The sequence below is a fragment of the Protopterus annectens genome, chromosome 6.part0 (assembly GCF_019279795.1).
Source record: "Protopterus annectens isolate FY-2018-M chromosome 6.part0, PAN1.0, whole genome shotgun sequence".
Taxonomy (NCBI): Eukaryota; Metazoa; Chordata; order Ceratodontiformes; family Protopteridae; genus Protopterus; species Protopterus annectens.
In genome coordinates this window covers 649,413,609-649,429,791 of record NC_056737.1, presented here as the reverse complement: position 1 = coordinate 649,429,791, position 16,183 = coordinate 649,413,609, and the positions used below count along the sequence as shown (strand labels likewise).

The 16,183-nt window shown below is 39.6% G+C and overlaps 1 protein-coding gene across 5 annotated transcripts in view; it reads right to left on the bottom strand.

Moving 5' to 3' along the window:
- The window catches only part of KIF26A (kinesin family member 26A), a 620,820-nt gene that overhangs the window by 58,152 nt on the left and 546,485 nt on the right, over nucleotides 1-16,183 (bottom strand). For all 5 annotated transcript variants that reach the window (XM_044074337.1, XM_044074338.1, XM_044074335.1 and 2 more), the window contains one exon: nucleotides 3,950-7,337. In XM_044074337.1, the coding sequence (XP_043930272.1) occupies nucleotides 3,950-7,337 (3,388 nt within the window). The remainder of the gene's footprint in view (nucleotides 1-3,949; nucleotides 7,338-16,183) is intronic.

Here is a 16,183-nt window from a genome sequence, read left to right as displayed (position 1 = left end):
TGTTTGAGGCCTTTGTAAATTTTGTACATAATTTATCATAATTTGTTATTCAAATTGTAAATTTCTTTTTTTCTTCATTATTATTGGAAAATAAATAAAAAATTTTTGAACAAAAAAATGCTTGCCTAGTAATATTATACACATACATCATTGTGGACAGAAGTAGTACTAAGCATATTGACTTTTACCCTTCTTGTTGTTTCATTTGTATTTGAATGTAGGACAACTTAGGATGGATAAATGCTGTTTCTTCAAATGGTAAATCACATTTACACAGTGCATGCATGGGCACATCCTTGTCATTTTTTCACAATTGATTTGCTTTAAAAATATCTCATTCTGAAATATCTTAGGACTGCTATGAGCTGTTCCTGCAGTTTAGTCCACCCTAACAGCCTGGAAACCAAGTTTCTCAAGAAGCTCCTACATTAATTGTCAGGTACTATGTTACCTTTTGATGAAATTTTCCTGATATCTGAAAGGAAGAAAACTTCACTGCTGTGTATAAAAATAAATGGAAATTCTGTCTACACATGAGAAGACACCATCACTGAAAGGAAATGCCTAAATGATACACCCCGCAAGAAGTGCATAAACCCATTTTTTACTCGCAGTGCAAGACCACTGTTTAGTCATGACAGCACAGCCCAAGTGACCAAAGTACAGCTTGGCAAGTTCAGTTGCTGCCTTAGGTAATGTCCTTATGTGTTACTTCCTTCCAATGTCCTCTCAGAGTTGAGGAAAAAGAAAAAAGACCTGACCAAAAAAAAGAAAGATCCTATCAGAGAAGTATAGTCGTTACATTTACTGACTTCACCTTAAATAAATTAAAATATTTAGGACAGACAAAAAGCTGTTATGCTTCTACATCTCTTTTCTAAACTGTGTCAAACACCTTTGATAAACTGCAGCAAATGGCTATGTTAGCTCCTTGCCACAGTTCCTAGCCTTACCAACTCAAGACCATGCTCAAGCCTGTTTAAATGACTGCTAATGCAACATTTCTACAGAGAAGATCATGCCCCCCTGACAGAATGTGTACGGGGTTAGCTGCCCCCTTTGCCCTGCCTTTGCTATAGTTTTTCTGCTCTGCCATGTAAAAAAAATGAACTGTCACATCCTGACATAGTGCATTGCTATTATCAAAGCATTATTATTATTATTACTTCAAAGACAGGTAAAATGAACACGTGCTATAATTTACTTTTAAACTCCTCCTTTCCCTATTCTACTCAGCATGACTTTTATACCAGTCACAGTACCTGTCTCCCCTCCTACATTCCCATAGAGCATGTCCTTGTCTATACTCCCTTCAAATCTCTCAAGAACAAGTACTAAACGGGTGCTGTACCAGGCCATGAGCACTGCTTCTATAGTGTCAGATAGCATACCAAGCTGCTTACTGGCCAATGTGAAACAAGACCTGTCAAACCGCCTACAAAGGCTACGCAATGCCAGCTCTCAAGCAGGCTTTGTACTTCATGAATGGATGACAGAAGCTGTCACCTCCTTCTACAAAGGTGGGGCATCAACAGATCCAGGAAATTATTGACTCATAAGTCTGTCCAGCCTCATCTGTAAGACCATGGAAAAGGTCATTATGGAATTAATAAATGAGGACATAGGTAACCTACAAATTCTTGGCACAAGACAGTTTGGATTTGTTAGGGGCAGACCCTGCCTACTCAATCTGGTTGACTTCTTCAAGGTTAGTAAGACAATGGGTGAGGTTAAGTCCATACACATCATATGTCTAGATCTCATAAAGGCATTCAACATCATCCCACACTCAAGTATCATAGATAAAGTATGCCAGCTAAACATTAATCCTTATGTAAGCTCTTTCGGTAGCAAGGTGGCTCACAAATAGAATCCAGGAAATTAGGGTGGGTTGTTCTACCACCTACAAAAGACCTGTCACTACTGGTGTTCCCCAGGGCTCAGTCACTGTGTCACTTCTCTTTGTCATTTACTACTCAGAGGTCAAAGCTATTGTTAAGGGTTTATGGCTGACCAAGTTTGCAGATGACTGTAAAGATGGAACTATCATAAAATCCCCAAAGGACACTACAAATCTTCAAGAAAGCCTTACCCAAACTAATAACAGGTGTAAAAGCCATGGACTAAAAGTGAGTGCCAAGAAATGTATAACAGCATCCCTCAGAAAGCAATTAGTTCATTGTAACTATCACATTGGCAACACATCCCTAAAAACTAGCTAGGGATCTGGCAATCTGTGTAGACAACAAACTCTCCTTCAATCACCACAGTGCTTTTACATTGCATAGATTTATTGCTAAAGGTATGGTGTCCAGGTTCAGGGATGTGATCATTTCATTGTATTCTGCACCCATTAGGGTGATCCTTGAGTATAATGCCCCCTTCAGTATATACCCATCCAGACATATGAAACAACTCAAACTCCCACAGTGCTGTCTTACTAAGAAAATTAAGGGCCTAAATCTTAAAAACTATGTAGGCCATCTCAAAGCCTTGTCCATTTACTTGGTGTCATAAGACTACAGAGGAGCAATCGCTGCCTCATCTATAGAGCTTCAAAAGACCCTATCCAGTTAGACCTACTGCATATTTGCAAGTCCAGTGGTGGCATAAACATGCGCTCAAGAGATCTAATCTCTTTTATAACATAAATAAACAGTTGGAGGCATGTATCACAGAGAATAGCAATTCTTGGAAATCATTTCCCTGTCCACATAAAGTAAAGTACTTCTTTTACACTATTTAATTGTAATCTTGAAAAACAGATATGTAACCACAAATTCTCCCCTGGTTTAGCACCTATGTCCCTCATGGATAGGGACAACATATAAATGTTCTACTAGTCTCTGGGGTTTTTTGTACTCAAACATTAAGGGTTAAAAACTTCATCAGATTGTATAACTAGACTTCTAAAGATCCTCACGGATCACTAGCCTAGTAAGTACCAATGAACCTATGAGAAATTCCGAGTATTACCATTCTCAGTGAATGAACAGAACAGCATGAAGAAGGGGAGGGTCAAAAATGTTGCCTTCTAGGATCACAAAATGTTCTGTGGGAAGAAGACTGTTCATCTCCACAAATAAAGCCATGTCAGAATGATCATTCCCAGTTAATCATTTTGCAGTACAATGGCTTAAAAAGTAACTGCAGTGCTCTAAACTGTAAGAGTAAAGTACCTGTACAAAGTGTACACTATCTCTTTAAAGTAAAGTAACAAATATACAAGCATTTCTGAAAAGAGAAACTAGTCTCCAAAAGGAAGTCTCAACAAGTCTGACAATTTTATGTATTTAAACATTGATTTACTAATATACTTCCTCATAGGATAAAGATAAATGCAAATTGTTGCATCTAGACTGATGCTTTAATTGCAGATATGCAAGTGAAAAACACATCTAAATCTTATTTTTTTCTTTTGAATGGATATGAATGTGTACTTGGGGTGGTGTGGGGGGTCCACATCTGTAAATTGAACAATTCATCACTCACTGCTCATAACAAAAGATGACCAAAAATAAATCAATTTTACTTTACATTTGATTAAAAGTGTAAATAAAGACCTGCTCCAGTTTAATGGAAAGTGTGATTGCAGTCACGCTTTCTGTAGACACCTCTGTTTCTACCAGGATAATCAACAGGGCAAAAGGAGTTGCAGAAAGGGACTGCGATTTAATGTCTTTTCTGCCTTTTCAAAAATATGTTACATATGCAATGCAGACCAATTTTTTTTTTAAGTCAGTATGAGATAGTCCTCATTTTATTATGTGTGACTGCACCCTGCTGCTGTAAAAATCATGTAGCTTACTTTACTAATGCTGCAGTCTTTTTAGAGTCAAATATTTCCTGATAGTGAATTTAATGAGACAAAAAAAAAAACAGTAGCACCCCAATAAATGTTTTGATATAGTCTATAAAACAAAGCAACATTAATTGCTAAAAATGTTACCTGCAGATCGTTTCTTTGGAGATCTTGAAGTCCTTGCTCGTCCTGAAGTTGACATTCCAGTTTCACTCATTGAATCATGAGCTGATGATGCACTTCCAGTTGCTTCACTATCACGGATCATGCTCTCATACCCGCTGCTCCCACCACTGTGATAAAAGAGAGCAGTGCGTCCCATAGCGGGAGGAAGTTCACCACTCAGTACGCTGCTGTTGTCACTACCATGACCACTACTGTAACGCTGGGGTCGCCTTGGTGCAGTAATTTTGCTATATGGGGAAGGTAGCATTGGAAGTTGTGACTTTTCATCACTGAGGTTAACACCACTGTCATTGCCACTATCAGAATCAGCAGATCCTCTTAAATGCATTGCTTTGCAAGGAGAGTTACCAGTTGCTAGCTCATTAACACGACTGTTAGCTGCTCTAATAGCTTGTTTTGTTCCCATAATAGTTCCCCTCCCAGGCTTACCATTGACTCCCTGTACACATCGGGGTGCGGTCTTTCCATTAGGAGGAATGCCAGATGTTTTATTTACAGGCTGAGCCAGAGATTTTACAGAGGAACTGAGAGACTTTGGACTACTTGCTGAAAGACCACGATTCTTACTTCCATTTTGTACAGGCTTTTGGTTAGGTGCACATTTTGGCTGATTGGCTTTACTACCAGCAGACATGGGACATGATGGTAGAGATATAACTGCAGAGCTAGCAGAAGGCATACCAAGTTTTGGCACTGAACGACCAGCTCTGCCATTATTGACTGCAGCATTGTTTTCCTTAGTTAAGCTGGATTTTGACCCAACAGATGTCAAGCTCTCACACCTCTCCAATGATGTCTGACTTCCATAGCGATGTACAGCTTCAGCCCTGGAAACCCTTGTCTTCAAACTTGAGTTTGTTTTAATAGCCGAATGGTCAGCTTTACTATTTAATGGTTTGCTGTTGTTGCTAGCACTACATTCATTGAAACAAGTAACATTCTTTAGTTTCCCATCTGTATCATCCTCAGATTTAGAGGATGAGGACACCTTGCTGGATTCTGGCATACTAGCTTTAGATGCAGCATTCTGCAATAAAACTCTGTTCTTGTGGTCTAGGCTTGACTTCCGTACAGGCGGAGCTGGAGGTGCTGTCCCATTTGGCCTTGGTAAGCTTGTTTTCATGACGGATGCTTTTTTCCCAGTAGAGGATTTTAGGCTACCAGTACCAGACTGAACTTCTGAGTTTCCTCTGGGTGTAGAATCTGTTGAGACTGTACCTAACGTTGTGGCTCCACGTTTCAGCTGTGGCATTTTTGATGATGTTTTTTCTGACACTTCACTGGAAGCTTTACAGACCATCTCACAACCATCTACGACCCTCTGAGAGCATGCAAGCATAGTCTGTGATTTAACTGGCCTAGGAACACTACTGAAATTCTGGACAGATTTTATGGTCTCTTTCAGCTGACTGGAAGATATAAAACAAGGCATCTGATCTGAAGTGTTTACATCTATTTGGCTGTCACATCGTAGCAACCAAGGATCACCAAATGTTACATCCTGCCTTTGCAGCTCTTTGCAGTTCAGTGTGCTACTATTGTGGGTTGCAGATGAGGTAGGTTTTGTTTTCCTAGGAAGACTGGAATGAACCACCTCTGAAACAAGTGCACCTTGAGAAGGCTGTATTGTAGCAGCTTTAGCCAACGCAGTTTTCTTACTGGCATAACTGGCAGTTACTTTGGTTGAATCTGAGGTCTGCAGGCTTCGACTGATGCTAAAAGTAAGTTTTCTAGAATCTGCACTTTCACTATCCATTTCAGAAAAACAAAAACCACTGTCACTCAAGGAGTTTTTTGCACAAGGAGTCACTGTTGCAGATGTCTCGTGCAGCACATTGGGAGACTGCAGATGAAATATTTTTCCAGCTCCTTCACAAGTATAGCAAGACTGTGCAACAAAACTATCACAAGATTGTGCTCCATCACTTTCTATAGTACAGATGCTTACTTCACTGAGCCAGGAACTGATAGATGACCGTCTGCTACCATTAGCAAACAGATCGTCTGGAAGTGGCACAACAATGTCAATATTAACACCAGAAGCGGCTGTTTGTGAGGTATAAGCATCAAACTCATCATTAATACTACTAATAATACTTACAGGACGGGAACCTGAAGCAAGGGCCTGAAGTGAACAATCACTATTAAAGCTAATGAGGCTGGCAGGTCGCCCACTATCCAAAATTCCCCCAAAGGACAGTTCCTCTACAACTGTGAAAACGAGCTCATCTTCTCCATTGAGCTCCACAGGCTGCTGCAAAGTCACAGTAGTGGTCAATATGTCTCTGTCAAAGCATTTGTCTCTCACTATTGACCGGAAGTTGCTCACCCCTACTGCACCAGGTTGACTTTGACTACTCCGGCAACCTGATGAAATACATCCCAACGGCCTCTGCTCATGTCTTCCAGACATGTGACTGCTCATTCCTACAGGAGGAGTCCTAATTTTATTGTCAGTATCAAGTTCACTGAAAACGTTTTGGGATTCAACAAAATGCTCTTTATGTTGTGGCGGAGGGGGTGCAGGACTTGGCAATGGTCTTTTACTCAAAAATGATTTTTCTCTAACCACAGGTTCAGAAACCACTTCTGTTTTTCCTAAAGGTTTGGAAACACCTGCTTTTAATGCATTCCAAGAATCGTTGATTGTCTCTCTTTCATCATCAACACCTACATTTACTTTAATTGTGTCTGCTTTGGTTTTCAATTTGGAATGTTCAGTTATACTCTGAGGAGTGTTACTTGTTTGAGGCCTTGTGCCCTGCAGTAAGCTAGCCTGAGAACATAGATTTTGCCCCCTTTTGGGAGACACAGTTTCTTGAGAAACAGATTTTGCATATGTTCCAGGAGAAGATGATGTCTCCTTAAGTGACTTAGATTGCACATTATCCAGTCTTCCTTGTACTTGACTGCAGTTTGACGTGAATGTTGTTCCTTCTTCACAAACAAATATTGCAGGCTCTTCACTTCCATCGATACATTCCAGACGTTCTTGCAGCTCTGCAAATGTGTTGCATTTTAAGTGGTCATTATCTGAGCTACTGACAGATGCAGAACGGTCTTTGCTTCTTTTTCTATTAAGTGATGGAATTATAGGTACAAACTCTGGGGGCCCTTCATTGTCTGTCAGTTCTCTGTCAGAAAGAGCTGCACCATTGGGGCCAACGTAAATCACAGTATCACATGACTGCTCACTACTTGACGAATAGTCAGGATCACTTGATATGCTTAGGGCGGGAAGATCAGGATCAAGGGCAATAGTCCTTGGATGAAAAGGTCTCAGGTGAGGCGGCCTTCGCATACGTCCTTCTTCACATGAGCTCTCTCCACCCGATGAACTTGATGCATACTACAAAGACAGAAAATTATTGCATCAAATTAGTTTCATAGTTGTAATTTTTCAGGTATGTATAAGCCACAACACATACAAAATATGAAATGATGCTCCCATCAAATGTGTTGATGAATGAAACAAGAAAACACAACTTCCTCTAGCTATGACTACAAGCAAAACCTTTCAACAGTTCTGTTTTTGTAGTCAGCAACATTACCTTGCATCTGTTTTTAGCACATGCAGCCACATATTAAGATGGGTACAATTTAAAGACGCATTTGTTATCAGTGCATAAGACAAGGCTATGCCTTTCAACTTCTTTGCTCAAGAATTCTGGACAAAGCCAAAAAGAATGGAGGGAAAAAAGCCCCAAATCTGGGACAATTTTTAAATATTACTCTATTTCACTTTAAAAAGTTAATAAAACAAAAGATCTTCTATAAACATACATTTTCTGAACAACAGAAAAAAAAGGCTAACAGACCATTTTTTTCATCTGTCATCAAGGAAAATTAAGTATCTCTAATACCTACATAATCACAACCTAGGAGGTCACATGGTAAATATATCTGTAACTTAAAATAGTCAGCCAAACCAACCAGCATGCTTTTAGGAAGAGACAGGGATACCTTGAGAAAACCCATACAAAGGGTGGCTCTGCAAGCTCCTTACTGTGACTAGATGCGAAGAATGTTTATCTGAGATGTGGAGATCTTAATGGCTAAGGCACTGTCATACTTCTCAACTGTCCAGATTTTTCAAAATGTTCAGATTTTTGCATCATATTTTGGTTTGTTTCCTCATAAAAATTGTAGTTTTCTGGAAAATCATTGAGGATTAAAGTAATCAAATAATAACAGACATTTAAGTTTCAGACTTTGAATCCTTCAGAAAAAGCATGCTAATACCAAGCATATTATTCTAACAACTTTCTAAATTTATAAAAAACAAGTAGCAAGTTGTCCCTGATTTGGGGCCTTTACTCCCCCCCCCCCCCAATTATTTTTTGACTTTGTCTAGATTTCTTGCTCTAGGATGACAGGTATGGGCACTGTGCTGCCCTGAATGGAATACATGGAGCTAAAATACTAGACACTCTTGCATCAGACTGCAGGAACTCCATGCGCTTCCTGTCATTGTAATATTTGCAGATAAAGAGTATGCAACTCTATGCTCATTTGAATTCTTGATTTGCAAATGTACTTTTAAGTGGCAAGTAAATAATATGATAAAGTCCCATTCCAAAACATTACAAACAGTATTGTATTACTTTGTTGTTTTGGTCCAGCAAGCATCATTTCAATGAGCAGTCCATGAAGTTACATTCACCACCCCTTTTGGAATTTTCCTCACAAGACATCTGCAGCAGCTGGAAAGGCCACAGAAGTACCTCACAAAGAGGATTACTGGCCTCAAACAGATGCCCTACACTGACCATCTCAAAAAACTCCAGCTTTACTCCATAGCATATCACCTACTCAGAGGTGACCTCTGCCTAACATATAAAGCTGTGTCAAACCTAGAGCTGTTGGACATGGTCCACCTAAAGAAATCCCAATCCCTTCGAGCTACATGCTCTAGGGACATAAACCTTGTCACCACAATAAACAAGACATGCTGGAGGGATAGATTCCTATCCCAGAGACTTCCCATACTCTGGAACAAGCTACCCATCTACGTCAAGCAAAGTCCCTCATTAGCACTCTTCAAGAAAAATCTTGATGAGTGGATGGGAAATAGGAAATACACTCTGGGGATCACTTCTGTGGCTCTGCTTGACAGGGGGACAGGAAAATAACTTTCTTGGGTGGTGTAAGCCAGGGAACCTTGTTGGCTAGGCTTACGTAGGTCCTTGGGCCGATAGCCTAGTACCTACCTACCTGTGAACCTATAAACCTATAAAAAGAACACATAATAGTTGTATTTTTATGTGGGGTGGCTAGGAACACAGCCCTTATCCAATCCAAAACCCTGTACAGGTATGGACACCAGCACCTCCAGTCTCTTATAATTAACCAAAAATGTCACATATTAGAGAATAAAATTGCAAGACACTTGATGCAACAAATTTGGTGAATGTCATTTTGTCTAGTTTTATTCGAGGAAATTAATTTATGAAAACATACTTCAGTCAAACACATTACTACCAGCACAAACTGAAAATGCAAGATATATTGCATCAAGGTATTCATTATCAAATGTAATTTATTAAAAGCTTTTGTGTAACCTGTTTAAATGGATAGGCAATAGTGCTTACATAGACCACTGATTAGTATTTCTTTCACTTTATGCATTACTTAGGGATCGGTTATTTTGTCACATCATACTGTCAAACACTTTCTGTCAGGCAGCCTAAGTGCCTCTTTAGTTTAGAACACCAGTGAATGAGTCACTCCTTTCTGTGCCATGAAAGTTTATAAACACTACATATAATGAAAACACAGACAAACCATCAAAAAATGAACATCTAAATCACAGAGACAATAAACATGTTCACTATTCTTAAAAAACAATTAAACCACCACAATTTATAGCCTGTAAAGTAAACTTGTTTTTTGGCACCAACTTTTCAAACCCAATTTTGGGAACCATAATTGCACATAATGGATAAAGCTGGATATGTGGATGGGTCTGTTACATAAGAGGAGACGGGGGAACTCAGCACCACAACACTATGACAGATCCACCACATCGATGCACTATAACAACTTTAAAGAACAAAACTTTTAAATTTGAGTTCATAAAAATCAAGGAAGGCCCAGAAATATCTAAAAAGTTGCTGTGCATGATAAAGATTGAGGTATGCTGATGAAGATTGGGGCTGTAAGCATTGTTGTGGCTGGGCAGGTGTAAGAGGAATATTTATTTGTCCTAGGCGACTCTGGCTTTAGGCAGCAGTTTAACAATGCTTCTTGACTGAGAGGCAATGTGTTACTCTCCCTGTACAATGGGCTAATTTTATTTTTATAGGTTCATTGATTAATACTAGGCTAGCTGCCCTTGTAAGCCTAGCCAATTATCCCTTGTGAGACTCAAAGCCTGCACCTTGTGTTTGTAAGGCAAACACCTTAACCATTAGGCCACCCTCCCAACCAAATTCATGACCTCTGGTTTACCATACCAGTGCTCTAATTTTTGCTTTTACTAAATCACACACACACACACACACACACACACACACACACACACGCGCGCGCACACACACACATGTCTACTTAAAGTGTAAATGATTGACAGCTGGTATTAATGTACACATGCATACAGACATACATACATACATACACACACAGACACGTGTGTGTGTGTGTGTGTGTGTGTGTGTGTGTGTGTGTGTGTGTGTGTGTGTGTGTGTGTGTGTGTGTGTGTGCACTTTTTAATTTCTCTCTGGAATTATGTTTCCTCTTGTTACATATTACCAATATTGAAGCAAGTAGCTCATTATATATTTACATCTCTGTACATAATACTTCAGTCTTTTATATTTTTATAGCATACAGCAAATGATTTATTCTAAACTCTGTTCACATATTTGTCTAAACAAGGTTAATTTCTTGTTTATTTTTATCAACCCAAGGGAAAATATCTCTGACATAAGATGTATTTCAATTGCATTAGATTGTTCTTTCATTAAGTAATTTGTTGCAGTGCTGAAATGCAAAAGAAGAAAATAAGCAATACTGGAACTGGAAAACATAAACATTTTAAACTCAAGGGTACATAAGTGAGTGTTTCTGATGCCAGTCTTCTAACATCCATGCATACTAAAAAGATAGACTATCCCCATGAGCTGGCTTTTGAGCTCAACTGCTTATAGAAATTATTGCAAATGGAAGGCAAAAAGAAATGTTTACTGGTCAGCATACTTCAAGATGCCAAAGTGCAAACAGGTCACCTTCTGGGGAAGGACACAGAAAGAAAAAATAATCAAATTTTCTTAGGAGGCATACAGAATAAAACAATTAACAAAATTATGTAGGCATGTTTGTAATGTTTAAGTTATTAAACTGTATTCATTTTTTATTATGCATTGCTGTATTCTTTAATACATATTGATATGCCCTGCCTGGAATATTTTAGATTAGTGTCCTGCTGACCTTGGTTGTAAATTGAATTCAGTGAGATGAACTCAAAAGATGACCACTGAAGTAAGAGACTTGCAGCCAGAATCGGGAAGTGGTAGCGGTGATAGTATCATCATATGTGAAGTAAGCATTCTTATACTGAAACCATGACCACAATCTATAAGAGACAATATCAGCATTTCTGTGCAACTTTTATTTAGCTGACCTGCATATTTCCTCATTTGTTGATTTCTTTTAAAACATAATTGTACAATCAGATATCTACTGACCATCCAGAAGTAGTGAAGTTCTAAATAAACTTTGTTTTCAGTGTAATTAATGTTGTTGTGTCTTTTGGCTTTTCCCAGTTACGGCTCGCCGCAGCAGAACTCCGGTCCGCTAATGATTGGCAGATAGATTTTTACATGCCGAGTTGCCAGCCCTGATGCACAACCTTCAACGAAGGTATGCCCATTCACGCATGTCTCCATGCAGAAGACGCTCTAGCTGAGAATCGAACCGGACAGTTCTTCAGATACCCATAACACTAACTGAACACAGGCCATCTTGGTTGCAGTCAGGGTTTCATCCACTTATGCTATCTAATGGAACCTCCTTACATTAGATGTTTGAGCTGAGGAATCTCTACAACAGTAAGTTACCTCTATATAAATTTGCATTCTATTGTTTTTCTATACCACGACCATGAAACAGTAGCAAACCACTTTGCAGCTAAGCAATGATAAAGAACAAATCATTATCACAGGGATAAACATTCAAAGTGGAATATTCCACGGTGACTCTTTGTCCCTTTTGCTATTGTGTCTTGCCCTTAACCCATTAAGCTGTCTACTTAATAGATTAGGTCATGGTTACAATTTGACTCCCCGAAAACAAACAAGTGTAAACACCTCCCATCTTCTATTTATGGATGATTTAAAACTGTATAGTTCATCAGATGAGCTGAAAGCACAACTGGAAGTGGTCAAAACTTTTTCAGATGATATAAGAATATCATTTGGTCTTAATAATTGATTTATTAACCGGGAAAGTCCAACTTGGAACAAAGCCAATTTTCAACAGAAGCCCGGGGAGGAACGCTCCAGATGCATGTCTTTGTAATGTGGGAGGAAACCAGAGCACCCAGAGAAAACCTACACGAATGCAGGGAGGACATGCAGACTCCACACAGAAGACACCCCAGCCAAGAATCGAACCGGAGAACCTCTTGCTATGAGGGGACAATGCTACTGCTGCACCACTGCGCCCTCCAAAAAATCCAATAAATGTGCAAAGGTAACATTTAAGGGAGGAAAACTGCAGCACAAAAAATATCAGTCTGGCATAGGACTGTGACATAAAGGAACTTGAGCAGGGAGTGTATAAAAATTTGGGAATTGATGAAAGATCAACAAAAAACATGAACAAATGTGAATAAACTGAAAACAGTCCTGATATTTAGGGACAAAGTCCAATCTATAAACCAATTTGCTCTTATAGTTTTGGGTTAATTGCCTGTCCCCAAAAGGTACTGGATCAGCTGGACACAAAAACAAGAAAAATGCTTCACTCTTATCAAATGATGTATAAAAATCAATATATACCAAGATTATATATTCCTCGTTCTGAAGGAGATAAGGGGCTCCTCAAAATTTAATTACATCTATAGATCTGCAATCATAGTACTGCATACATATCTGTTGACCTCATCAGATCCAAACATAGTGAAAGTTTTGAAACAAGAAGAGGTCTATGATAACTTCATGCTTATTTTAGCAGCAGCATATTGGTGTTTAGCAAGAATGGAAACCAAACCAGAAGTAGACAAAAATCAGGCAGCAATTGAATGTAGCAAAAAAGAAAAGAAAGAATATAAGGAGGAGGATCAGGTGAGAAGGCAAGAAATGTGGAAAAGGCATGAATATGCATGAAAGTACAAAAAACTCCTGGAACAACCTTATGCCAGTCAGGGTGTGACTCTGGGATGACTAAGGAGACGTGAATTTAAACCAAAAGATGAAAGGTTAATATTGGCAGCCTAGGGCAGTGGACTACATACACGCTGGTTTACAAAGTCCATTGAGCAAGTAGGAGAAACAGGCAATGCAGATTTTATAAAAACTAACTGGACACAGTCACACATGTGATTCACTGATGGCAGAGGGCCTGTATACTGAAAGGCATAATATTGTGGCAAGACTGTTGCACTGGGGATTGTGCAAACATTACAATATTAAAGTAGCTGAGAAGCACTGGAAACATAAGCCACAAAGCGTTTTAGAGAATGGTGAAGTGTATAACACGCGGGATTACCCATTACCAACAGTTCAAAAAGTAGATGCAAGAAAACTAGCTATAGTAGTCCATGAAAAGAAGACAAAAGCAGCATTGAACATTTAAATTGCTACATCCAGTGATTACAGTGTCTTAAGTACAGAGAGATACAAAGTTATACTCCAGGATTTGCATGCAGAAATGAGGGCAATGTGAAGAAAGGATACTAAGACAGTTCCAATAGTAGTAGCATCAATAGATCTCATAAAAAAGAATTTACAGTCTTGTTTAGATATGCAGCCAATACATGTAATGCCATATGAATTACAGAAGGAGTCAATTCTGAGCACATTGCAGGTGCTGTGAAGAGCACTTTTGGCTACCATAAAAAACTGAAACAATACTAATTTCACAAATTTTAACCATGCTTTCACTTAGGAATGAGGCCCATTCCCATCATGGTATTAGAAACCCAAAAGACTTGGAGAAATTAAACTGAGAGCCTCACCTCACATCTCACTACCAGATTTATGTAGGTTTCACAGGAAAGACCTCTCTATGTAGAAAATACTCTCTTTCTGCCCCTAGCTGGTGTAGAAGAGGCTGGAGGTCCAAATGTGGGTTTTGCCTTCATGGTCAAACCAATCTTCAGCTAGCACTGAAGATCCTCAGCCACATGGGAGCCACATGAAAAAGGTACTATCATAAGGAAATCAATGCAGATAATGCCTTCAAAAAAGAACATGCCCAAGGACTGGAAGCCATCTCTCATTCCACTAAACAGGTCTGATGATTCCACTACAGGAAAGGAAGGTTCATAATATCACAGGAGACTACTAAGCTAATCACCCTGGGGCCCTTACAAGCCTAGCCAAGAGTTTATCCCCAAAAAAGAAACCTCAAACAGCACTTGTCACCCCTGTCAATGAGGGACACAGGTGGAACCCCTGGGACAAATTTGTGGTTTTCCATCCACTCATCAAGGTTGCCCTTGAAGAGGGTCAGCGATGTATTTTGTTTGACATGTTATGGGGAGTCTATTCCAGAGATAGAGCAGCCTCTGGGAGACAATCCTGTCTCTCCAGCAGGTTTTGTTAATGTTACATATTAGATTTAGGCCTTCCAATCGGGTAGTGCGCGAGGAGTCAGACTTACGAATATGGAGAATCTCTAGTACAGCCGAGACTGAGATTGTCTTGCAGGTGAGACACAGATCACCTCTGAGCAATCTGTATGATACTAGGTAGAGTTATAGTGATTTGAACCTGTCCACATAGGACAGGTGTTGGAGGCCATGGATTCTCTTTGTGAGGTATTTCTGTGGCCTTTCCAGTTGGTGCAGGTGTTTGGAGAGGTACATACCAAACAGGGTGTTGTACTCAATTATTGGCCTAATAAGGGAGGAGTACAGAGAGGTAATAACCTCCTTTTTTCTGGATTCAATCCTTTTACTTAAGAGACGAACCAAGTAAAAGGCTTTTCTGACCACTGCCTCTACAGGATGGTCAAATGTAAGATTGTTGTCAACCTGTATTCCCAGGTCTCTCACCACAGGTTGTATACTTAGGGTGTTGCCGATAATGTGATAATCAGTAGGGGCCGTGTTTTTGCCGAATGGTATGATAATATTTTTTTTTCCATTTAACTTAAGGTCATGACTTTGGCACCAGTCATTTGTTGCTGTAAGACCCTCTTGTAGCGTCTTAACATCATTTGGGAGTCAATGACAGCATCCAACTTACAGTCGTCCACAAACTTGGTCAGCCACAGGCCTTTTGTCTTTGCCTGGACCTCTGAAAAGTTGATGCCAAGCAGCAGGGGTCCCAGGACAGATCCCTGGGGAACACTACTAGTGACAGGTCTGATGTCAGAGGTGGAGGCATCTATTTTGACCTTGTGGGTCTTATCGATGAGCCAGTTAACCACCCACAAGTAAGATAGGGATTTATGCCAACTTGTGTTAGCTTTTTAATGATGCCCCAGTGGGGGATTGTGTCAAAGGCTTTGGCCAAGTCAAGGAAAACTGTATGTACTGACTTCCCCTCATCCAGTGACTTGGCGACAGTCTCAAAAAAGTCCACCAGGTTCATCCCTTGAATCCCATGTTTATCTTAAGTTCTGGCTTCTGTCCAGCCTACCAGGAGGTAGACATACCCATACAAGAAACATTAGCTATTTCATAGTTTGCATAGTCTCACCTTTGTCTCCAACTTAATGCTGACTTAAATAACAAGTATTTTTTCCAAGGAAGGATTCAAAATCGGTCCCATGATGCCCTCTGGAAGAGGTTGAATTATCTGTATGTCTCCTGACCTATGCGAATGAGACAGCTGACCTAGCATAGATACCTATGGTATCATACCTACACTTGACATGTTTATCTACCATAGGATATGTCAAAAAAAGTTTCAGCAGACTCTATCAAATGGCAGCATCTAAAATATCTTCTGCCATATCCTACATTTGTTCAAGGATATCACCTTTGCAGTCAGACAGCAAATGGCTCTGATATCCGAGGTAGCAAAG